Genomic DNA, 26,331 nt, shown 5'->3' with positions numbered 1-26,331 from the left:
GAGAATTAGATTCCGTACGTAAGATTTGGACGCTAATTCTTTTGTGCTTAGAATTAAATAATGAAGTTGGGACCTATTAACTTTTCCTATTTATGACATAATCAATGCTCGTGCCAAATTTCAGGTTTCTATGACATTGGGAAGTGAGAGAATTAGATTCTGTACGTAAAATTTGGACGCTAATTCTTTTGCGCTTAGAATTGAATAATCGAGTTGGGAACCTTTAACTTTTCCTATTTATGACATAATCATTGCTCGTGCCAAATTACATCGGGAAGTGAGAGAATTAGATTCCATACGTAAAATTTGGATGCTAATTCTTTAGCACTTAGAATTGAATAATTGAGTTGGGACCCATTAGCTTTTCCTATTTATGACATAATCAATGCTCATGCCAAATTTTATGTTTCTACGACATCGGGAAGTGAGAGAATTAGTGGCAATGAGGGAAATCGAACGATCTACGTGAGGGGGCGTAACTGTCGATGCTCGCACGCGCGCCATTTATCATAGCATAGATGTACTATGCTAGTAATCTTCCCAGGAGTGTACTCAACAACTTCCCAAAGTTTCATGGCGATCGGATGAATGGTGTAGTAGCGCATAAAGGACAAATAGACAGACAGACACACACGCATACATTCAATTTTATATATATAGATAATCATAAATCATGATATCGTGCAGCAGATAACAATTCCCATATGCAAAGAGCTATGGCACTTACTGTTACCTATTAACTTATCCTGGTAAAATTAGCCGTATAATTAATTAAAATCTTATTATAACGAACTTCTATATATTTAATTAATTATTATGACTTAGAGAAATCCTCTCACGTGCAGAGACTTCAAAAGACTCAAATTTAATTGGCTGGATGTAGTTGACCAAACTTGACATCTCTTCATAAGCGGTTGCCTCCTGCCCAGCTGTGCCCTATACAAATGAAAACTAAAGTTAATCAATCAAATAAAGTACTGATAAACTAATGAGGCTAATGAATACAGAGATTTTTACAGAATCCAAAATGCGTGGCAGCTCCTGGAGAAAATTCAAAAACATATTAAGCAAAATTGATTGGAATGCCAGTGATGATGCAAGTGCGTGCCTCAGGGAAGATCTTTATTTAGCTTTTACTTATGTTCAGTGGTGATATCCATATGCTTTATTTTTAGTTATTTTTGCAATGTGCAACCCCAATTCCAAAAAAAGGTTGGGACGCCGTATGAATTCTAAATAAATGTAAAGAAACAAAGAATGCAATGATTTGTAAATCTCATATAACTATATTATATTCACAATAGAACATAGAACACATAACAGAAGGTAAAAGTGAGACATTTTTTCAATTTCTTCTAAATTAACTAATTTCAAAATTGATGGCAGTAACTCATCTCACAAAAGTTGGGGCAGGGCCATGTCTACCATTGTGCAGTACCCCCTCTTATTTTTACAACAGTCTGTGAATGTCTGGGAAGTGGAGACCAATTGCTGGAGTTTGGGAAGAAGAACGTTGTCCTATTCTTGTCTGATGTAGGATTCTTGGTGCTCAACAGTCCTGGGTCTTCGTTACTGGATTTTTTGTTTCATAATGTGCCAAATGTTTCCTATGGATGAAAGGTCTGGATTGCAGGCAGCCAGTTTATCACTTGGACTCTTCTATGAAGTCATGCTGTTGTGATGGGTGTAGTATGTGGTTTAGTATTGTCTTGCTGTAATATGCAAGGTTTTCCCTGAATGAGATGTTGTCTGGATGGCAGCATATGTTGTTCTAAAACCTCTATATACTGCTCAACATTGATTGCTTTCAAGATGTGTAAGCTGCCCATGCCATACACACTAATGCAATCCCATACCATCAGAGATGCAGGCTTTTGAACTATGCTCTAATAACAATCTGGGTGGCCCCTGTCTTCTTGAGTCCATAGGACACGGCGTTCGTGATTTACAAAAAGAATTTAAAGTTTTGATTCAACTGGCCACAGACCAGTTTTCCATTTTGCCTCAGTCCATTTAAGATGAGCTTTGGCCCAGAGAAGACACCAGTATTTCTGGATTGTGTTGCTATATGGCTTCTTCTTAGCATGATACAACTTTAAAGGGGTTGTCTCGCGAAAGCAAGTGGGGTTAAGCACTTCTGTATGGCCATATTAATGCACTTTGTAATATACATCGTGCATTAAATATGAGCCATACAGATGTTATTCACTTACCTTCCCTGCGCTGGCGTCCCTGTCTCCATGGCTCCGTCTAACTTCAGCGTCTAATCGCCCGATTAGACGCGCTTGCGCAGAAGGGCCTTCTGCCTTCGGCTCGGTCTGGCACGAGCGGCGTTCTGGCTCCGCCCCCTTCTACGCGGCATCACGTAGCTCCGCCCCGTCACGTGTGCCGATTCCAGCCAATCAGGAGGCTGGAATCGGCATATGTGACGGGGCGGAGCCACGCGATGATGCGTAGAAGGGGGCGGAGCCAGAACGCCGCTCGTGCCAGACCGAGCCGAAGGCAGAAGGCCCTTCTGCGCAAGCGCGTCTAATCGGGCGATTAGACGCTGAAGTTAGACGGAGCCATGGAGACGGGGACGCCAGCGCAGGGAAGGTAAGTGAATAACTTCTGTATGGCTCATATTTAATGCACGATGTATATTACAAAGTGCATTAATATGGCCATACAGAAATGCTTAACCCCACTTGCTTTCACGAGACAACCCCTTTAACTTGCATTTGTGAATTGCATGGCAAACTGTGTTCAAAGACAATGACTTCTAGAAATATTCCTGAGCCCATGCAGTGATTTGCATTACAGAAACATGCCTGTTTTTAATGCAGTGCAGCTTGAAGGCCCATAGATCTCAAGCATCCAATATTTACCTTGTCCTTGTCCCTTGTGTACATGAATTTCTCCAGCTTCCCTGAATCTTTTGAAGTTATGTATTGCAGATGGTGGGATATTCAAAGTCTTCACAATTTTACAGTGAGGAACATTTTTCTGAAATGGTCTTACAATTTTTAGACACAGTTTGGTGAACTTCTGACCATCTTTGCTCCAGAGAGGCTCTGCCTCCCGAACATGCTCTGTTTATACACAATCATGTTACTTGGTAGAAAATTGACTCTCCAGCTGTTTTTCATTACTACCACTTAATTTTCCATCCTTTTGTTAACCCCGTCCTAACTTATATGAAATGTAATGCTGCCATCAATTTTTAAATTTAAAATGTCTCCCTGTCACCTTCTGATGTGTTCTATGTTCTATTGTGAATGAAACCTGGTTATATGAGATTTCGAAATCATTGTATTCTTTTTTTCTTAACATTTATTTACATTTTATACAGTGTCCCAACATTTCTGGAATTTGAGTTGTATCCCATGGTAATGGAACCAATTATGTGACGAAGTGACAATTAGAGGGGTTTGTGCTACCCGGTTGAATGATTTACTGCCCACAGGAATGCTTCAGAAGATACTTTATTCTTGTATATGTGTTGCCAACCAATGCACGAACCATTAATTACCATAGAAATAATGAATTTGATGTGCAATGGTGGAAGTTTTCACTATTGGGTATATGTGCCTAATGAAGTGACAGTGGGGACTACAGTCTCAGCCACCATTCCTCGGAAGACTTGTCATTTGCAGGGTCATCTTGGTACCTTAGGATTACATTGAGGAATACATTGTACATAGACATTGCACCATGGCATTCAGGTGGGTGGGGAAGTAAAATCTAAAAAATAGGGCTACTGTAGTTGGCGCCTGAACCTCTTTTGTGTGAATGTCTGTGTTCTGTGCTCTTTTGAGCAGGTTGGGTCCCTCAGGTGCATGTGATGCAGCGATAATAGCATGAACTGAGAAAAGCATGTTAAGCCCTAGAGATAGAGACAGAGCTGAGGAAGATGGAGCGCAGTGCTCTAGGGCTGTGTAGAACCAAAAGCAAAAAGTGGGTCCATGGAGAAGTGATACACCTCTAGCTAGAAAGAGACTGAATTCCATCCATGTCCGTGTGGCAATAGAGACTGAGAGCCACAAGGGGACTATTAATGGGACCATAGTGATGCACTATTGCCACAAATGACCCGCATATCAGGAGTGAGTGAAAGTAAGAACTCCACTGTGAGAATGGCCCTTGACCTGAGGGATAACCGCTATTAACTGTGCCAAGCATTTTAGCTAGTGCATTATTGTTTTAGGGTGCCTTCACACTTGCGATATCGCTGCGTTCTTTTAAACGCGACTGTCAATAGGACTTTTATAAACGCATTGCACAAAAATCGCGATTTTTGTTCAATGTGTTTTTAATATTAGGATGTTTTATTAACATTTGCGTTAAAAATGCAGTGATATTGCGATCGCAAGTGTGAAGGCACCCTTAGTATGTCATCAGAGGGAGCAGTTCCTTTTTCAGAAGACTTAGAACTGTAGTAACTGGTCTGGAAGATGTGATAAATATTCCTGGCATGGCTAATATCTAAACAGGCTGTTGCAGTGTAAATTGTGGTAAGATCTCCTGGGCATGATTCCTTGCAAGCACTATTGGGTTCTCAATGTGCTGCATGACAAATTGGATGAAACCAGACTTGCTTTCTTAGCACCAACACCTTTTGGTCTGTGACATTCTCGGCAGGGTATCCAACACCCACACCCCACGTTACAACACCAAGACATTGGGGGTAATTGTGAATTGTAATAGTTTATCAAGGTGGCAAAAGTCCTTTTAGTAACTGCCCTAGGACACAAACTATTCATGCCATAACAACTACTACAATGGACTACAACTTTTATATAAGGACTTGGTAAGCTCAAATAGATAACTCCTTGTGGTTAAGAAAAAATAAATAACCTTAGAATATAGTCGAAAATTGGATTGGTTCTGAGATGATAAAAGCTGTGAGTTGGTGGCTAGGGGGAATATTGTAATGGTGTTCATATGCTATTATGTTCCAATTCTTCTCATTTCTTCAGGGTGTCATGTCGGAGTGAGTCGGGAGGAGTATCATCATTCATTAGGGAGAAAAGCACCAAGAAGGTGAGTGAGGAGACTTATAAGGCCATCCATGCTCCTCTGGGTAATATGCAAATAAGGAAGATGGAGCAATACCTCTGCAGCTCCACCTATTGGATGGCAACATTCCTTCAAATCACTGCTTGACCCTTTCATACAGGTCTGTAGAGCAATGATTGGGAATTGAGAACCACTTCCCTCTCATCGCTTTACAGACCTGTATAAGGGGTCAAGCATTGATTTGAAGGAATGCTGCCATCCAATAGGTGGCGCTGCAGAAGTATAGTTCCATCTTCCTTATTTGCATGTCGGAATGAAGAATGTCAATGGCTATAAATTGGGTCTTAGAAGAATTTTTAATTTCTTTCTGCATCTTTCAAACCTTAGGAATGGGCCGTGGTAAAAAAAAGTCCTGCCTAATGTCCTGCAGCATAGGTTTGGAGCACGGTGTCTGAGTGGTTAGCACTGTCCCCTAGTAGCATTGTGATCCTGGCTTCTACTTGTTTGCATGTTTCTGTTCATTTCCTCCGAGTTCTGTAGTTTCCTCCCTCATTCTGATAGGTTAGTTGGCTTCAATGGTGACAATTTTTGTACAACGCTGTGGTATATTTCAGCACTAGTTATCAATGGGAAATAAATCATTGTAGAAGCCATCGGTACTATAACGCTTACCTCATCTGACTGCATCTGTTTTTCCTCTTCATCCACATTTTCTACAACTTCGTTGTTTTCGCCTTCATTCCCTGCAGCCTCTCCTTGATTATCTATGAAACATATTCATACACTTAACTGACGATGAGATCTTTGTAGTACATAAGGAAAAAGAGACTTATATACTACAAAAACAGGTTTACACGACCATAGAGTGCTGCATGAGCAATATATTATTTACCTGAATTCTCACTTATCTGAGAATTTCCTTGTTCTGTACTTGTTGAGTCACTCGTTTGTAATTTCTTCTCTGCAGATGAAAAGGCCTGGTTCTTCTTGTTTTTTATCAGGATTTTACCTAGTAGCTCATTAGGGCTTGGTACTGGATATCCAGGTTTCAGCTACAAAAACAAACATAAATGCGCTCAGAACTGTAATGACTATCATTATTATAATTGCAATTGTTGCTATCTGATCATGTATATAATCTCAACAGAATCAATTAATTTTCACTCTGTTGACTAAGGGTACTTTAATACGGGCCAACAGTCGGGACCCCACAGGGCAAATGAGTGAGAATCGCTGACTTATCAGAGTTGCTTATACAGCGTCCCGTAGGGTGACCCCGGGCACAGGGCATACATTGAGGAGCTGGGAGGGCAAGATGGACACTGGTCACAGTGGCACTTACCATGCTCCCTCGCGGAGGGACGCACGTAGCCTCGGCCAGGGCAGTGCTGGGCCTCTTCCGGGCACCCCCTCGGAAAGGGATGCCCAATAACTTTGCGAACAGGGATAGGGGTTGTTATGGATGATGCCACCATTCCGTTACCCACCGAGAAGATCCTTGGTGGTAAATAATTGAGACGCAGACTGGAGTAATGTACCTCAGGTCCCTGGGAACGGTCAGGGCCTGGCAAAACTTTACTTCATATAAAAGGCAAAGTTTACACAAAATGGACGTGCAGGCAAACAACATTATAGTACCTCTACACGGTGATCCCTAGGCACAGGACGGCCACGTAGGAACAGCAGGATTAAAGTACCTCTATGCAGTGATCCCAAAGCACAGGATAACCGTGTAGGAACAGCAGGATTTAAGTACCTCAGCACGGGGATTTGGCCTTGACTCACCACCAACACGCTCACACTCTCTCTCTCTCGGGGCTCACTACTCCATGGTTACTGGCATACAGATATTCGGGAACCTCCTGCATTTTTCACCATGGGAGTTGAAGGTAGCCCCATGTGGCTGATGCTCTTAATCGAACTCCCAGGATTGAAGAACCAAAAGTTTAAAAGCCCCCTGACACACCCGAAGTACTTCACTCACACCACGTGACAAGACAAATTGATACATTGCAAGCATCTCCCCGTCTCTTGCAAACACTCAACTCCTCATTTACTGCAGCTGTGCAATACACATAACAGAATGACAAGACATTTTTGCACAGCACACCTACGAAAGACATTACATGTATGACACTTATGGAGGGGCCAGCAACATAGACTTCTGGCCACTATACTTAGTCTTGAGCTTACCTAACAACCAAGTGACTGTCAGCTCTTGTAAACAGGCAGTCATTCATCTATGACTACCTGTTTACTCTGAATAGAAGCAGAGAGCCAGAAGAGATCTCCGGTGCATTCTGCCTCCATTCAGTAAGTGTTTATTGTCCCTGTGTTAAAGCACAGGAGTGATAACCGTTGGGACAGCTGTCTGGTGCTAAGTGCTTGACAGTTTTTCCATGCAAAAGTACCATTAGCCATATTTTTAACATGTAATCAAACATCACAGTTAACAAAGCCCTAGCCAGTCCAGGTATTTGATTTGTTTAATTTCAAGCACACCTGATGCAACTAATTAAATCCTTGATTGTCTGAAGCACATCTGATGCAACTAATGTATGATTTACAGATGTGTGGTCTAATGAGGGATTCTATTCAGGGGATTTAATAGTTCTGAGACTGCAATAGTCATTAAATTGGCATTTTAGGTTTCATTTGGAGTAACCACTTGTTATATTATTTGTATTGAGTTATTGCTTTTGTTTGACTGTTTTGCAAACAGCTGAAAGTTTATAAATTTGGGAAAAACATAAATTGAAGTGCCAGGAAGTGCCATTTCACTTGCCAGGAAGCGACCCTAGATAAAGGCAACTAATTTTACATTTGCAACATTCCATTTTAGTCACCTGTGGTGATGGGTATGCAAGCCACCAGAATCTGACAAACAAATGATTTTAGTATATTAGACCTATTTTGTACTTACTGGATACTTTTCTAGTACGTCAGTCAGTAACATGTCTCCAAATATTGTTCTACAATACTCAGCCATTTTTGCTTGTTGCTTGGCACTGCAAAATACAATACCAAATACAGTATGAAAAAAGCAACATAAAAGTGCCGTGTAGATTATTCCTCCTTAATTAATCCCTACATACAAACAAAGCTGAAAAAGTTTACTTTTAGTCCTGATTTCAAATAAAAATACTTTTATGTTCACATAATATGTTCATTTGTGTCCTGGACCTTGTTTGAAATCTACCATATTCGTACCAGGTTTACAATGGTATAGTAAAATACTCTTGTGCTTTTTAGGCCCCCTTCACATGGGTATATTTACTCATGCAAAATTAGCATGCACAATCTGCAGTGAATAGAATACATTGATTTCAATGGGCTAGTTCACATACACATATTTACCTGTGCATTTCGGTCAAAAAAAAAAAAGCGGCATGCTCTATTTTCCAGTGCATTTGCACATCAAAAGACCCCATAGAAGTCAATGGGGATGCACAAAATACGTTAGGAGATGCATGAAACAGGAAAAGGAACACATCTAAAACTCATTAGACTAATTAGGCATTTAAATCGGTGCAGCTTTGAAACACGCAAATGAACATGCCTTGCAAGTGCAAAAAGTACAGTGAAATACGCAGATGTGCGAAAAAAACATTGTTCGGTCTGCAAATATACTGCACTCAGGTGCACGCAAATGCGCATACACTTGTGTGAAGGATGCCTTACTCTAATACCAAGGGATCATCCAGATGGGGATATGTGCAAATGCACAAGTTTCAGTGCAACGTATTAGTGCTATGAACAAGGTAGATTTGCATGCATATCTGTACATTTTACTGCACTTTTTTGGCATGCAGGGCATGTTCATATGGGCACGCTACGCACCCACGCCCTGATTTAAGTGACTATGTAGCCTAACGAGGTCCAGATGTGTTTTTTTTCACAGAATTGTGCAGCGTATTGTGCATTTTAAGTAAAATTACATGTGCATTCGCGCACCGCCCAAAGGGCTCAGCTTTTGTAGACATTTAAGCCCTTTGGTGATCCAATGCATACAAAATAGAGCAGGTCCCATTTCTTTGTGTGTGCGAGAAATACAGAAAATGAGAACGAACCCATTAATATCAATGGGTTCTTTTCTCTGCATATTGCACATGCAATTTTTGCGTGCAGAAATACGCTCATCTGAAGGAGCCCTTATGCCTGTTGTCATTTAAGCTGTCTCATCAAAAAGTAGAAATCTGCTCTGACTTTTTTATTGCCCTTCAGAGTTCATGCACACAGCAATATGGATTTCTTGTTCCCATAGACAGTTCCCATAACAAGTGACTTATCCCAAGGATAGACCTTCAACTTAGTAGTCATGCAGTAATGCCTGGTCCCATGTCACAGTAAACAAAATAGGTACTCACGAATCTACATGGTTTTCGAATGACAAGATGACTGGATAAGGAGACCTTTTGAATGCAGATTCTGCAATAGCTTCAATGACATCCTGGAAAACAGAAATATATTAGTCAATCTCGGAATAAGCTATGTCTTCAGTATTGTGCAGATAAGCATTGTTATAGATCTACCTTGTTTTCCTGAAGATAAGACCCTGTCTTATATTATTTTTTGCCCCAAAAGAGGCACTGGGTCTCATTTTCGGAGAGGTCTTATTATACTTACCTAGTAGGCGCCCTTCGGGTCCCGGAGCTCCAGTGCGCTTGCTTGCAGTCCTCAGCCACTGACAGAAGATCGCTTCCCGGTAACAGGGTTCGTAAACCACACCTCCAGGAGGCGATGGCTCTGTTTGGTTCTCAAGCACCACAGCGCAGCCAATCAATACAGCTCTTGAAGAACCAAATAACAGCCATCACATCGGCTCAGCTGAGCCAATCAGAGTCATTGCTTGCTGGAGGCTGGGTTTACAAACCCCATTACCAAGAAGCAATCGTCTGTCGGTGACTAAGGACAGAAGACTGCTTCTTGGTAATGGGGTTCGTAAACCCTGCTACGTAATGTATTGCTTTTTTATATAGTGTAGCTAGGTTTTATTTTCAAGGTAGGGCTTATATCCCCTTTATTTTCAGGAAACACAGTATTTTAATCTTGATATTATAGACAAAGCTTCTATAACTATACTGTAGCTGTAATAAACCAAGCTCCTGTGTGATTATTACATGACAGGGGCAGATTTTCATCCCTTGGGTGTAAATTATGGTGGTTCCTATAGAATGACAGCCACAACAGAGACAAGTGTGCATATGTATGGGGTGGGGTTGGGAGAAATAGCTGTTGGCCAAACAAGCATTTGGCTGACAGCTATCAAACTTGTATGGCCATCTATACTGTATGTGATCATGCTGACAATACATGTGCAGCAAGTAAAAGGGCGTGGAGCTAGCCTGAGTGGGTGTGCTAACTTTAGTGTGGTCACGGTGCTGTCTGCTCCAACTAAAAACAGTTCCAGTCATGTCAGATCGTGACGCCAGTACCTTTGAGTGTGGACTCATGAGTGCGGTGGTAGAATAATGGGGACCAGTCCAATTAGTTTGGGGTAAACCAAGTGTACGCAGTTCACTTAGTGTTTGTAGAGGTTAAATAAACAATTAATACTTTGCAGTTTTCCAACCAAAATGAACTTCAACAGATTTTCTCTTGGCAACATAAATACACATTAATTCCTTCACTCCCTCTCTTTTACTTGTAAGCAGATGGGACTCAAGGGGAAGGGGGATCTTTCTCTGACAGTTACTTGTGGGGGTATGGCGTGTTTAGTGCAGAGATGGCCTTGTCCTCACTTATGTCTATTTGCGCAGGGGCGAGTTAAACTCACAGTTGAGCACCTTCCTTTCTGGTGTAGCTTCCATGGGACCTGCCTGAATTCTGATTTTCTCTTCCAGGGTTGAAGTTAACACTACACATGTGCCTCATACAGTGTTATGTAATTCATTATACTCTTGTTTAGAAGGCCCATATAGTTCCAATTAATTTCCATGTCTTTTTAAAGAAGACCTATCATGCCCTTTGATCTACATGGCCGGCCCAGCCGCAGACCACTGACTATCACTCCTCTTTTCTTTGTACACCTCCCCAATCTTCCACAATGATCTGTTATTAAAGTCCCCAACACTTGTAGTCAATTGAGCAGGAATCTGCTCCGCTCACTCTCATTGGATAATGTCAGTGGGTGAAGGAAACTTGACATCATTTATTCACAGTGATCGGGAGAGATCAGCCACTTGACTGATTACAAATGCAAGGAGCCACAACTAATGAGGATTAGTGCGAGGGAACAGGGGATGTACAAAAAAAAAACGAGAAGTGTGACAAGTCAGGAGAGCAGCGGCTGCAAAGCTGTGCGGCCGACCCTGCTGAACAGAGGAAATGACAAGTCCTCTTCAACGTCTAGTTGAAAAAATGCACTTACTATACTTTTTAGTAGTTTTTAAAACAATAGACAACTCAAAAGGCACAACATAATATTTACCTTGAAAAGAATCTCCGTAGTCATGGTAAATCCATGAGTGATGATGGGTTCTTCCTCAGGTGGCTTCCCTTTCCAGCAGTCTAGTTCCACACATCGGCAGCCAGAGAGCAGAGTCTGTCGGTACATTTCAGGGGATGAGACCCCAGAAAACTGACCAGCTGCAAAGTTTGCAAAATAGTGCAAGGTTGGGGATTAATACAGGGAGTATTTGTTTTTCTACTTTATAAAATTGTACTTGTAATGTTCTTGAACATGTATTAAATGTTGTACGATTACTGCCACATTTACCCTCAAAGAAAGAGGATCAGTAGCAACAATACATGGCTGTGCATTGTTCTAAGAAAGAATTTGAAGATATATTGATAGAATTAATAGGAAGTCTATGAAAACTTCTTAGACCTCCTTCTAAGGCCTTAGTCAGACGGGCGTTTTTTCGCGCGATTTGCGCATGCGTCCGGCGATCTTATAAAACCATTGCTTTGCAATGGTATCGGACACATAAGCGCTTTTTATGCGCTCGTCTGATAAATTATAGAACAGAAATCGCAGATCGCACCTATCTGCGATCTGTGATTCCTGTTCTCTTCTCTATATGCGCTCAATGGGGCCTGCGGCAGCAGCGCCGACCCCATTGAGAACATATACTAGACAAATCATTCTTCTCTGCCACAGCTGTAACAGCTGTGGCAGAGAACGATGTTTGCCCATTGAATTCAATGGAGCCGGCAATACAGCCGCCTCCATTGAAAGCAATGGGCTGCTGGCGAGTGCGGGATGAATTTTCGGGAAGGGCTTAAATATATAAGCCCTTCCCTGCAATTCATCCAGAAATGTGTAAAAATAAAAAAATATACTCACCTTGTCCCGGCAGACAGAGTTCAGCCGTGGCCGGCGGCAGGTCTCCTGAACTGCTCTCTGTAGTATTCAGCAGCCGGGGATTTAAAATCCCCGCCTGCTGAATGAGCTTCCTCTGTTTGGTCACAGCCTGACCAATCAGAGGCAGCTCTCACTCACACCCATTCATGAATGACAGCTGAGAGCTGCCCCTGATTGGTCTCTGCACTGAGCCAATCAGAGGCAGCACTCACTCACCCATTCATGAATTCATGAATGGGTGTGAGTGAGAGCTGCCTCTGATTGGTCAGGCTGTGACCAATCAGAGGCAGCTCATTCAGCAGGCGGGGACAAAGCCAGAGGCTTTAGGTTAAGTAATTTCACCTCCCCTCACAGATCGGATCCGTGATTGGAGGTAAAACTTTTTAACATTTCTTACTTTAACGTGATCGCCATTTTCTATTGGAAAACAGTGATCATGTGACCAGGGACCGCAAACTGCGGGCCTCCGTAAAATCTCCAAGCTCTTGGCTATGTTTGGTAGCCAGGTGCAGGGAGATTTTAAATTACCCTGGAAATCTGCGGCTTTTGCACATGCGTCCTCCATCTTAGCGGCGGGCGTGTGCGCAGAAGCCGTGCTGAGGTCCACAGATAAATCTGGGGCCTTAGGTACCTAATTTCATCTCCCCTCACGAATTTGGTCCGTATGGGGAAATGAAACTTAAACTTTTCTTTCTCTTTTCAAACTTTTCTAAAACTTTTTTTTACATTACATGATTGCTGTTATCCATTGGATAGCAGCGATCATGTAACCGGACACCGCATACAGGAGCTCCCGGTGACATCACTCTGCTTTTGGCTACACGTGGGAGCCAGGAGACAGAGAGTTTTTAAATTTCCCGGGCCGCGCGCCCAACGTATGATGTCTGGCGCGCATGCGCAGAAGGCGCCGTTGGGACCCGGGAGGCCAGGACAGCGCAGGACATCGCGGAGGAGGCAGGTGAGTACTTTTAGCTGCTCTGATGGATCCAATCCATCAGGGCAGCTGAATCTTTAACTTTTTAAAAACTTTTTGTTAAGTTTTATATGATTGCTGGCATTCGGTAAATGCCGGCGATAATGTGACCAGGGGAGGGGACCCGCGGCCTGGAATGGCAGCTCCAGGTTGCCAGCTACCTCCGGGAGCCAGCAGCATGGAGCTGTCACGTCCTCAGCTTGCAGGGCCTTAATCCCCGCAGGAAACATGTTTCTACATCCTCAGGGATTAAGGCCCAGCAACCTATCTTGCAAAAAAAGGCAATAGTCTAGTTACTAAGGGGTTAAGGCTCCTGGGCCCGGGAGCATCCCCTACAGTCATACCCCTGACTTAAAGTTTTGTGACATTTCACTATCGCTTTTAAAGTGCTAGCACTCTGTCATTATCAGATGTTTAGCTCCACTGATTTTTTTTGCTATAGTGTATGTTATTTCTCCTGATAATATATTGGAATTTTAAAAGCAATTATTCATTCTGAGCGATAGGTGTCATACTAAGGAGTACCTGTGAGGTAAGTGTTATGAGAGGAGTTGATAAAGTAGTGAGGAATAGGTTGATTCATATCCTGATTCAAAAGTAACTTGTCCATTGACACTATACTGTTCTCTGACCCACAGAGAAACCAAACCATGCCTTCTGGAGACAGCTGCCCTAGAGTAGAGAAAACAGTCATTTAATATTTTTTGTCAGTCACCACACTCCAGTGACAGACATTACTTTGCCACTTTTGACTTTAAAAACAGAAAAACTTTCGCTGTAAATGTATTTATCAATGATCAATATTTCATTTTGTGCACATTCTAGTGCTCAACTACTATTACAGAATAGAGTGATAAAAGAAAAAGAATTGAATGGTATGTACTAATCTTTTATATATTCTATCATAGATTCTAATACTGAATGGATATTGAGAGCAATTAGATACATTTATGCAGCCTTCAAATTTTATCGGTATATATGAGGGCCTTCCCACATCACATTTGGCAGATTTGCTCTTGATTCAAAAAGCCATACATATGGGACAAAAATCTCCCAAAATTTGATGTAAAAAGGGCTTTAAAGGGGTTTTCCCATTATCTAAAATTGCTTCACAGCCACTCTGTTCTTCTTGGTTCTTGCTGACAACCAGGACATGTGACTGCTGCAGCCAATCACTGGTTGCAACAGTGACCTTCTATATCCCATGATTGGCTGCAGCAGTCACATGTCCTGGTCAGCAACAACTAGGAAGTACAGAGTGGCTGTGCAGCTATTTTAGATAATGGGAAAACTCCTTTAAGGACAGAAACAGCAGAAAAAGTAGCATTATCCCTTATATGTACTTCTTTTTGCAGGGGAAAGTGGACGGGAGGCAGAAGTTTATTGATGTAATTTTCTTCATTTGTTTCACATATAGAAAGTGAGCCGAGCTTCAAATCTACATTCGGAGTCTGAGTTGCAGATTCTAATAAAAAGGTTGCAGCAGTTTTTCCGAGGAAAATGATGACGGAACTCGACAAACACGACAAATAATAGGCCAATTAGTGTCAGTCATGTGACATCATATGGTGTGAACCTAGCCTAACAGTGATCAACTGGTGCTTCAGTTATCTTCCTCTAACAGAAGGAGTGACGGTATGGGGTCATACTATTTCTCCGCATCTCCTGGACCACTGCCATGACAGACCTAACATTGGTTAGGATCCATGGCAGCAGCTCCCACACACAAAATTATTCAACATCTGAGTGGCTGAGAAGCAACAGGACTATCATTTTGCAAAGTCTTGAATCCTATAGTTGCTGTAACTGGACTCAAAAAAACAAAACAAAAGATTACCATGTAACTGCAAAAACTGTATCAGCTAATATTGCATAACAGTGATGGCAAACAAAGATATGAAATAGCATTTGGTTATAATTATTGCTGCCAAACTTGGGGAAACCGGTTATTGAATTTAATGAGGTAATTACGTTTTCCCATGGGTGGTCCGGGTGTTGGCTCATTTTTCTTGTTAAATAAATGTAGTAATTCAGAACACACGTATTGCATATTGTTTTTACACCGGAAACCACTAAGTATCAAAAATACAGTCATATGACTTTACACAACCATAGTTAAAGACATTGTGCCAAGTCATGTTAACCCCCATCTACAGGATAGGAGATTTTATGACTGATGGGGTCCATTTGCTGGAATTCCCACCAACCCTAAGAAGGGATCCAGAAGGTCCTCGTATGAGCAAAGCGGCAGCGTATTACCGCGAATCGTACTATCACTGAATCCTCAATTGAAATCCGGTTGTGTGAGGCTGGCCTTAGGATATATTGGCGCTCAGGAGCTTTATGTTATACCACCACTAGAGGGGGCTTAGTGGCACATAAAGATTTGTCATTGAGTTCAAAGGACGCTGTATAAATCTACTTTAATTAAGCTCCTCCTAGTGGTCACTGAAAGCAGCCAGAATTTTACCATCTAGTTTTACCTTTCCATGAAGTGAAGTAGGGGATTTGGAGTTCTGTAACAGAATAAAGGAGCTCCAACCACTATAAAGATGCATTATGAAATGACACAGTATATCATTTTACATAAAGAAATCAAAAGATGTGATTAAAAACAGAGTTTGTTGTTGAAAGGAGCACATTATTCCCACCTCTTTGTTTGTTGATAGCACTGGGCTCATATTTTTCGATGAGAGTTTTTACTTGCTCAATCTTTGCAACAGGGAAGAGCAATTCATTTAAGCGACTGTCTCTCTGCTTTTGGTTGATAAACTTGGTGAGGTGATCCTTAGTCATGTAAGGTTTGGCTTTCGAATGGCTTAAACACAAGAAATACAGAAATTAGATACAGTAATTAGAAGCTATCACTATAAATAAAATGACATTTCAGTTGTAAAAAGCAGTCTATATTAAATAAATTTGCATTAGCTTTAGTTGCACGATTAAATGGCCAAATGAATGCCTGACCATGTAGTACATAGATAGACTTGGTCTACCAGAGCAAAAGTCACTCTGCAAGCAGCCATCTGCTCTGTCTTATATAGGGGGTTCCAAGCAGCATGCATACAGTCTTTACCTCAGTTATATAGGTTGATGTGAATAGTGCTTAACTGGAGCTGCCATAAGATTGCCTTTTCTTCTATTGTACATAAAGGTCTCATTTACCATCATGCATCTAACCAACCAGAATGCAGAGGCAATAATAAAACCATTCTACCTTCTGTATCTGGTATCTATAAACACAGTATACTATAAGGGGAATTTATCATCAGTAGAATTTTTGAAGTCCTTAAATATAAGAAGCAAGGGTCTGTCTATGACATTACCTAATTCCCTTAGAACCCGGGGGTGTAAGCCATCAAAACCAGGGGATTTGTCCATTTTTATCTTTTGAAGGTGACTCTGCACTTCCTCCTCGATTAAACTGGTGACATATCAAACGTTTTTTGCAAGTACAGTTATACTTTAAGTTCATATAAATTGAGGGATAAATTGAAATATATATTTTTTCAAAGTTCACACACCTTACGACTGAAAGCATTTTGCATCTAGTACCCTTGTGCCATATCTAAGTTCAATTACTTAATATAAGAGGAAGTCTGCACATTATGAGATCAGTTTTACACCCTTGAAAATAAACAGTTCATTAACAACAGGATGTTGCAGCTCATAAAAGTGGAAATTATTGTGCTTTTGCAGGAAGTTATAGCAATTCACAAGGTTACTTTGCTCATTATAATTTCTGTTAACCCCTTGAGTGGCGGGTTTCCTACCACCCTGTCGTGCCCACCAGGGCAGGTTTTTTAAAATGGTCTAATCATTGAATTTTAACTAATTTTGCAGTTGCGTCTCAAGAGCCATAACTTTTTCATTTTTCCATTGACATGGCCATATAAGGGCTTGTTTTTTGCGGGACAAGTTGTGATTTTTTAAACAGGGGGGAGGAAAAAAACAAATAGGGAAAAAAGAAAAAAAGGGGCCATGTCATTTAGGGGTTAAATAATGGATTAACTTCCTTCTCTGGGTCATTACGACGCATGGATACCACATGTGTGATTGTATTTTAGATTTTTTTACAAAGTAAAGGGAGACAAGTGTTTTTATAATTTTTTAACTTTTTTTTTTTTTTTAATTTTTTAAATTTTTTTTGTCCCTTTAGGGGACTTCCACAGGGACCCATCAGGACCCCTGATCACATTCCGGGGGTCCGATGGTGACAGCCCTTTACATGCTGCAGTGACAGCCCTTTACATGCTGCAGTCACATAGACTGCAGCATGTAAAGGGTTAACACAGCAGAGATCGGAGGTTTTCTCTGACAGCTAACAACCAGCTCTCCCTGCCACAGAGACCATCGGCTTGCATCTGACAAGCCGATGGTCTCTATGGCAACGTGTAAACAAAGCAGGAGATTGCCGACATATCGGCAATATCTTCTGCTGGTTTTTCAAAGCCCTTGCACTGCTCTGTGTGGGTCTGTGCAGGCAGAGCACACTGTCACAGCTTGTGGCATTGTGCTCTGCAGCTCCCATAGTGATACATAGCCCGGAAATCTTCCGGGCTATGTTGCTATGAGCAGTGGAGCTCGTCACGGAACTTTTCCGGGCGTGCCACTCAAGGGGTTAAAGTGACAGGCCAGCCAGAAACAAAAAAGTCGCAGGGAATGGATTTAGTCAGGGTATGATCACACATCCAGGCTTGTTGCTTTTTGTGTTAAAAAAGCCGGTCAGGTCCTCTAACAAATAAAAACAGAAGGGGTTGCCTAATGTTCACAGCTGGGTCCCTACTGACTTTGCTTGTTACTTTCAGAGCTTGATACTAGTCAATTGTCAAATGGAAGGTCCTTTACCGCCTACTGTTAATGACTGACATGACGTCTGACTTACAATGGTCACAGACTGTAATCCTAGTTTTATCAGTGGAGACTGCCCATCTGACAATTTCCGGAGCTAGTCAAAGGACCTGACGTTTTTTCTTTAAAAACAAAACAACAACAATAAAAAAAGACCTCACTACTGATGTCCATGGTTGAGAGTTCTATCAAAATGTAGTTGATAATGATGAATGAACTAAAGGATTAGGGCTAGGGTTGCCAATTGGCCTGCACACCATCAGCCCAGCCAGTAATTTACTCTAGAGGCCAGTGCTGGTACTCAAATTCTTACCGGTGATATTTATGGCCAGTAAAAAATAGTTGCCTGGTGTGAGCACCTTCACCCGGGCAGCAATGACAACAGCAAGCACTATAACTCCCTCTGCAGTTCCCAATGGGATGCTGCTGCAGCGCTCAGAGAAGTTCCTTACTCCTCCCTTTGGTGTCTGCGTTCCTTCATGTTCTGTACGCAAGGCAGATGGCAGGGGAGAACTGAGGCTCTCCTCTGGCCATTACACTAGTGTTCCGACCGCAACTTCAAAGTGAGTTACAGCACTTGCTGCTGTGGTTGCTGCCAGGTTGGTGGTTCACGGGTGGGGAAGACACTTATTACCTATTACGACTAGGGCCACTAAAGGGGACTAGTATTACTACTGGGGCCACTGAAATAACAGAGGTAAAAACATACATTGTGATAAGCCACACCCCTTTTACCTTATCCAGTGTTTTTCGGTGACAAAGGTAGCAACCCTAATTAGGGCAAGGAAATGAACCTTTGCCCCTTGTGAAAGACAGAGTAGATACACCTTTGCCTATCCATGTGGTTCCCCTCTGGCAGACTTGATGCAACGACGTGTAGAATGAGTAAAAGTAGTACTATATGTCAGTTGCAGGTCACATTGTGTAGCCCCTGGGTAATTTCTGGGGTATAAGTAGCTGGGCCCACAACTTTAGAAAAGAGGTTTGCCTTAAAACCAACATGCTTTCTATGGCATCTTTTTTTTTTTTCAACCACTTGCCTAATACTGAAGGACGATATACGTTGCAGTGGTGGGATCTTAAATATGCAGTGCTATTTAAAAATAAACCCAAAACTCTGTGAAACCGTTGCATCTTTTCCCAGCCTTTTATGAGGATGCAAGGCAGTCTGGGAGGACTCACTAGGATGTGAATATTTCATCTATGTCTGGCCGCGGGCACAGCTGCATTAGGAATGTTCTGAAGACCGTTTCAGGGAAATCCTCGGGGTTGATGGCATCATTCTAGGGACGGAAAAGAAGCAGAATATAATAGATTAGATCAGAGGTTCCCAAACTTTTTTCCCCGTAGACCACTTGCCGATTTTTCTGTTTTCCATAGACTTCCTGCCTGCCTAATATTGAATTTTCCTTAACTTATTAAAGTCAAATGGGTTTTCCCAGCTGACACAGCGCTGCTCACTTTGATGAGGTTTTTTTGTAGAGTAGACAATTGTAAAAAAAAAGAAAAACATACAATTTTCATTCAGATCTTTTTTTGAAAAGACACAAAAGGCAAGTAAATATTTGGATTTGGGACGAAACAAATCAGAACCTAGGAAAATTCTTACATAAAATGAATACACAAATAATGCTGTTAATGGGAGGGATGAGCTGGATGGTCTGATAGCAATTGTTCAATATTTTGCATCAAATTAGTGAGGTATAGTCTCAAGTCTCCATGTCCAGTGATGTGCAATCAATTACTTTTTTTCGTAAGAAGATTAACGACAGCACTAAACACCCTTTCCATGAGGTATGAAGATGGAAAAGGTTTGATAACACTTTCTTGTGATAGTCCATAATGCAGGATAAGCCACAGGTACGTGCGCGATGCGCTGCTGCCGATATGAAAACTTGTAGAAACTTTCACATGAACATAGCACACCACAAAGCAGATAAGTATAGTTCGCGCAAAACTTCTTGGGCTCTGGCGGATATTGTGAAAACAATGCGCAGTACAAACATTATAGGTAAATCAGCTACTGTGCAGGTCTGTTTTGTCTGTCGCCAGAGCCCAAGAAGTATTGCGCAAACTCTACATAAATAATTTTATGAAATATTAAGAGGTAAGTAATTTCTATGTCTATTATAAGTATTATGTACACAATCTGTGGAAGGTGTATTATTTCATTTACAGAACCCTTAAATGTTGATGACCTAACTAAATGGAGTCCGCTCACGTTGACCTCTATTTACATCTTGTGCACCCCCAAATTTTTTTCTTGCTGACATGGACCCCTAGCAAGTCAAAATCAACCCCTGGGCATCCACATGAACCATTTTGGGAACCTCTGGATTAGATTAATCTAAATAAATAAATGGATGCAATTACATGTTATGACCAAAGGTCTCACATATATATAGTATATATAGGTATTTGCATGGTTGTAGAGGTTAGGTATATATTACCTAGGCTTTTTTCCTATGTGGAGTAGCAGGGAGAGACTCGCTTGCTAGCTGGATAAGGCACATGGGTGAATTTGGATTGCGAAATCCGCCTCTGGATTCTGCAGCAAATACTGCCCATAGCATGCTATGGAAAAATGATTCTTCCTGCACACGAGCAGTGACCAATTGCCGCTTCCGTTTGCAGAGGAAAAATCGCAGCAAGCTCCATTGCTGCGTGGATTCCATGTGGACGGCTTCCATTGAAGTCAATGGAAGCCGTCCGATCTGCGGCCCTTCCGCAAATGACACAGGAAAAGCAGGAGTTTAAAAGAAAAAATCTGTAGTGCGTATGTCTGATAGCAAGCTGTACGGGCCATCTGCAGTACAGAAAAAGCAAAGAAACAACAAGTGCACGTGGACACTTGCCAAAAAACCTAATCCCGTATTGGCCGAAAACCTGCTCCTGGCTGGGTGGCTTTGTGGTGTTTAATGAAAGAGATATATGTCCTCTGACCTCAGCGAAGGCAATCCCAAGCTCAAATCATATATATATATATATATATATATATATATATATATATATAGTGGCAACCTGGGGGTTATTTGCTTACATGATCGCCATCTTCTCCATCCTAGATGGCTGGCACCACAATCGTGGTTACTTTAGAGGAACCGAGAAATAAAATGTGAATACACAAAGAGGAACGTTAGATCCTACTCAGACTGCATGTACCGATGGCCCTCTGCGGGATCTGCCACCCTTCCCACTCTATTCACTTTTTACCCTTAAAGATAATACCCCTTTTTATTCAAATTTACCACCAGACTGCAGGTTGCAGCCCCTTCTAAGCCTTAAAGACATGCTTCATCCCTTTTAGTATATGCACACAGAGGTCAGTTATATTCTCCTCAGTATATACACACAGAGGTCAGTAGGATTCTCCTCAGTATATATACATAGAGGTGAGGTAGATTCTCTTTAATATACAAATTATTTCCCTAGGCTTCATGGTTTCTGAGAAAAGAACTATGTCATGTATTTTGGATTTTTGCACAGTTTTTTACACTTAGAATTGAATATTGAAGTTGTGACTACTATAGTTTTCCTACTTACAACCTAAAGAATGGTCGTGCCAAATTTCACGATTGTGCAGTACAGATGTGTGCTATTAGTTACATTACATAAGGAGTCACTTACTTTTGCACTTAAAATTGAATAATTAAGTTGTGACCCCTTTACTTTTCTTATTTAGCACCTAAAGAATAGTCTTGCCAAATTTCAAGTTTGTACAACACCGGGAAGTTAGAGACTTGGATTAGGTATATAACATAGGGGGTCACTTAGAATTGAATAACAAAGTCCTCTATGTGTATATACTGAGGGGAATCTAACTGACCTCTGTGTGTATATACTGAGGAGAATCTAACTGACCGCTATGTGTATATACTGAGGAGAATCTACCTCTTCTCTATGTGTATATACTGAGGAGAATCTACCTCACCTCTATGTGTATATACTGAGGAGAATCTACCTCACCTCTATGTGTATATACTGAGGAGAATCTACATCCCCTCTATGTGTATATACTGAGGAGAATCTACCTCACCTCTTTGTGTATATTCTGAGGAGAATCTAACTGACCTCTGTGTGCATATCCTGAGGAGAATCTAACTGACCTCTGTGTGCATATACTGAAGAGAATATACCTCACCTCTATGTGTATATACTGAGGAGAATATACCTCACCTGTACATGTATATACTGAGGAGAATCTAACTGACCTCTGTGTGCATATACTGAAGAGAATATACCTTACCTCTATGTGTATATACTGAGGAGAATGTAACTGACCTCTGTGTGCAAAATTTGAGTAAAATCTAACTGACCTCTGTGTGCATATACTGAGGAGAATCTACCTCACCTCTATGTATATATACTGAGGAGAATCTACCTCACCTCTATGTGTATATACTGAGGAGAATATACCTCACCTGTACATGTATATACTGAGGAGAATCTAACTGACCTCTGTGTGCATATACTGAAGAGAATATACCTTACCTCTATGTGTATATACTGAGGAGAATGTAACTGACCTCTGTGTGCAAAATTTGAGTAAAATCTAACTGACCTCTGTGTGCATATACTGAGGAGAATCTACCTCACCTCTATGTATATATACTGAGGAGAATCTACCTCACCTCTATGTGTATATACTGAGGAGAATCTAACTCACCTCTGTGTGTATATACTGAGGAAAATCTAACTGACCGCTATGTGTATATACTGAGGAGAATCTACCTCTTCTCTATGTGTATATACTGAGGAGAATCTACCTCACCTCTATGTGTATATACTGAGGAGAATCCACCTCACCTCTATGTGTATATACTAAGGAGAATCTACGTCCCCTCTATGTGTATATACTGAGGAGAATCTACCTCACCTCTTTGTGTATATTCTGAGGAGAATCTAACTGACCTCTCTGTGCATATCCTGAGGAGAATCTAACTGACCTCTGTGTGCATATACTGAAGAGAATATACCTCACCTCTATGTGTATATACTGAGGAGGATATACCTCACCTGTACATGTATATACTGAGGAGAATCTAACTGACCTCTGTGTGCATATACTGAAGAGAATATACCTTACCTCTATGTGTATATACTGAGGAGAATCTAACTGACCTCTGTGTGCAAAATTTGAGTAAAATCTAACTGACCTCTGTGTGCATATACTGAGGAGAATCTACCTCACCTCTATGTATATATACTGAGGAGAATCTACCTCACCTCTATGTGTATATACTGAGGAGAATCTAACTCACCTCTGTGTGTATATACTGAGGAGAATCTACCTCATCTCTATGTGTATATACTGAGGAGAATCTAACACTCCTCTATGTGTGTATACTGAGGAGACTAGCTGACCTCTATATGTATATACTGAAGAGAATCTAGCTCACCTCTGTGTGTATATACTGAGGAGAATTTACCTCATCTCTATTTGTATATACTGAGGAGACTCTATTTCACCTCTATGTGTATATACTGAGGAGAATCTATCTGATCTCTGCGTGCATATTCTCTACGTGCATATATTTTACTAGCTGATATACCCGGCTTCGCCCGAGTTAATTTGGTACTGGTGTTTATCTGGTGTTCACACGGAAAATCTTATGAAGTCGTGGTTACTTTAGAGATACCGGGAAAAACATATGTTCACCATTTTGCATGGTTCTTTGCGTTACCCAGGAAACACCATGTGGAGGTAACCATGCGACGTTTTCTTTATATAAAATGACATCAGGAAGTGAGTGAATTAGATTCCATACGCAAAATTTGGATGCTAATTCTTTTGCACTTAGAATTGAATAATTGAGTTGGTACCCATTAACTTTTCCTTTTTATGACATAATCAATGCTCTTGCCAAATTTCATGTTTCTATGACATTGGGAAGTGAGAGATTTAGATTATGTACATAAAATTTGGACGCTAATTCTTTTGCGCATGGAATTGAATAATGGAGTTGGGACCCATTAGCTTTTCCTATTTATGACATAATCAATGCTCGTGCCAAATTTCACATTTCTATGACACCGGAAAGTGAGAAAATTACATTCCGTACGTAAAATTTGGACGCTAATTCTTTTGTGCATAGAATTGAATAATGGAGTTGGGACCCATTAGCTTTTTCTATTTATGACATAATCAATGCTCGTGCCAAATTTCCCGTTTCTATGACACTGGAAAGTGAGAAAATTACATTCCGCACGTAAAATTTGGACACTTATTCTTTTGCGCATAGAATTGAATAATGGAGTTGGGACCCATTAGCTTTTCCTATTTAGGACATAATCTATACTCGTGCCAAATTTCACTTTTTTATGACACCGGAAAGTGAAAAAATTAGATTCCGTACGTAAAATTTGGAAGCTAATTCTTTTGCGCATAGAATCAAATAATTGAGTTGGGACTAGAGATGAGCGAGCACCAAAATGCTCGGGTGCTCGTTACTCGAGACCAACTTTGCGCGATGCTCGAGGATTCGTTTCGAATAACGAACCCCATTGAAGTCAATGGGCGACCCGAGCATTTTTGTATATCGCCGATGCTCGCTAAGGTTTTCGTTTGTGAAAATCTGGGCAATTCAACAAAGTGATGGGAACGACACAGCAACGGATAGGGCAGGCGAGGGGCTACATGTTGGGCTGCATCTCAAGTTCCCAGGTCCCACTATTAAGCCACAATAGCGGCAAGAGTGGGCCCCCCCCCTCCCAACAACGTTTACTTCTGAAGAGCCCTCATTAGCAATGCATAACTTTGCTAAGCACCACACTACCTCCAACAAAGCACAATCACTGCCTGCATGACACTCCGCTGCCACTTCTCCTGGGTAACATGCTGCCCAACCCCCCCCCACGACCCAGCGTCCACAGCGCACACCAAACTGTCCCTGCCCAGCCTTCAGCTGCCCTCATGCCACGCCACCCTCATGTCTATTTATAAGTGCGTCTGCCAGAGAAACCGCAGGCACACACTGCAGAGGGTTGGCACGGCTAGGCAGCGACCCTCTTTAAAAGGGGCGGGGCGATAGTCCACAATGCTGTACAGAAGCAATGAGAAATCCAATCCTGTGCCACCTCCATCTGGAGCTGCACACGTGGGCATAGCAATGGGGAACCTATGTGCCACACACTATTCATTCTGTCAAGGTGTCTGCATGCCCCAGTCAGACCGCGGTTTTTTATAAATAGTCACAGGCAGGTACAACTCCGAAATGGGAATTCCATGTGCAACCACAGCATGGGTGGCTCCCTGGAACCCACCGGCGGTACATAAATGTATCCCATTGCATTGCCTATCACAGCTGAGGTAATGTCGTGCTTAATGCAGGTGGGCTTCGGCCCACACTGCATGCCCCAGTCAGACTGGGGTTCTTTAGAAGTGGACACATGCAGTTACAACTCCGTTTGGACCGACAGCATGGGTGGGTGCCAGGAAGCCACCGGCGGTACATAAATATATCCCATTGCATTGCCCATCACAGCTGAGGTAATGTCATGTTTAATGCAGGTGGGCTTCGGCTTACACTGCATGCCCCAGTCAGACTGGGGTTCTTTAGAAGTGGACACATGCAGTTACAACTCCCTGTGGACCCACAGCATGGGTGGCTCCCTGGAACCCACCGGCGGTACATAAATATATCCCATTGCATTGCCCATCACAGCTGAGGTAATGTCATGTTTAATGCAGGTGGGCTTCGGCCCACACTGCATGCCCCAGTCAGACCGGGGTTCTTTAGAAGTGGACACATGCAGTTACAACTCCCTGTGGACCCACAGCATGGGTGGGTGCCAGGAAGCCACCGGCGGTACATTAATATATCCCATTGCAGTGCCCAACACAGCTGATGTTACGTCAGCTGTAATGCAGGTGGGCAAAAAATTAATTGGATTACACTGTAGGCGAGGGCCCCCCAAAATTGGTGTACCAACAGTACTAATGTACCTGAGAAAAATTGCCCATGTCCAACCAAGAGGGCAGGTGAAACCCATTAATCGCTTAGCTTACTGTGGCTTAATTGGTAACTAGGCCTGGAGGCAGCCCAGTAAAAATAAAAATTGGTTGAGGTGAAAGTTTCAACGCTTTAATGAGCATTGAAACGTATAAAAATTGTTTAGAAAAATTATATGACTGAGCCTTGTGGGCCTAAGAAAAATTGCCCGTTCGGCATGATTATGTGAGGTTTCAGGAGGAGGAGCAGGC

At 41.8% G+C, this 26,331-nt stretch overlaps 1 protein-coding gene across 1 annotated transcript in view; it reads right to left on the bottom strand.

The window, feature by feature from the left end:
• The window catches only part of PLCB2 (phospholipase C beta 2), a 163,246-nt gene that overhangs the window by 44,113 nt on the left and 92,802 nt on the right, over nt 1-26,331 (bottom strand). Inside the window, exons 8-16 of the mRNA XM_066608520.1 lie at nt 19,311-19,411; nt 15,929-16,095; nt 13,803-13,949; nt 11,429-11,586; nt 9,366-9,448; nt 7,922-8,006; nt 5,891-6,050; nt 5,671-5,762; nt 840-936 (exon numbers count right to left, since the gene is read on the bottom strand). Of these exons, the coding sequence (XP_066464617.1) occupies nt 840-936; nt 5,671-5,762; nt 5,891-6,050; nt 7,922-8,006; nt 9,366-9,448; nt 11,429-11,586; nt 13,803-13,949; nt 15,929-16,095; nt 19,311-19,411 (1,090 nt within the window). The remainder of the gene's footprint in view (nt 1-839; nt 937-5,670; nt 5,763-5,890; nt 6,051-7,921; nt 8,007-9,365; nt 9,449-11,428; nt 11,587-13,802; nt 13,950-15,928; nt 16,096-19,310; nt 19,412-26,331) is intronic.

This window comes from Eleutherodactylus coqui, chromosome 6, assembly GCF_035609145.1.
Source record: "Eleutherodactylus coqui strain aEleCoq1 chromosome 6, aEleCoq1.hap1, whole genome shotgun sequence".
In the NCBI taxonomy this organism is placed as follows: domain Eukaryota; kingdom Metazoa; phylum Chordata; class Amphibia; order Anura; family Eleutherodactylidae; genus Eleutherodactylus; species Eleutherodactylus coqui.
The sequence above is the reverse complement of the archived record's forward strand: the minus strand, read 5'-3'. Positions and strand labels throughout refer to the sequence as shown.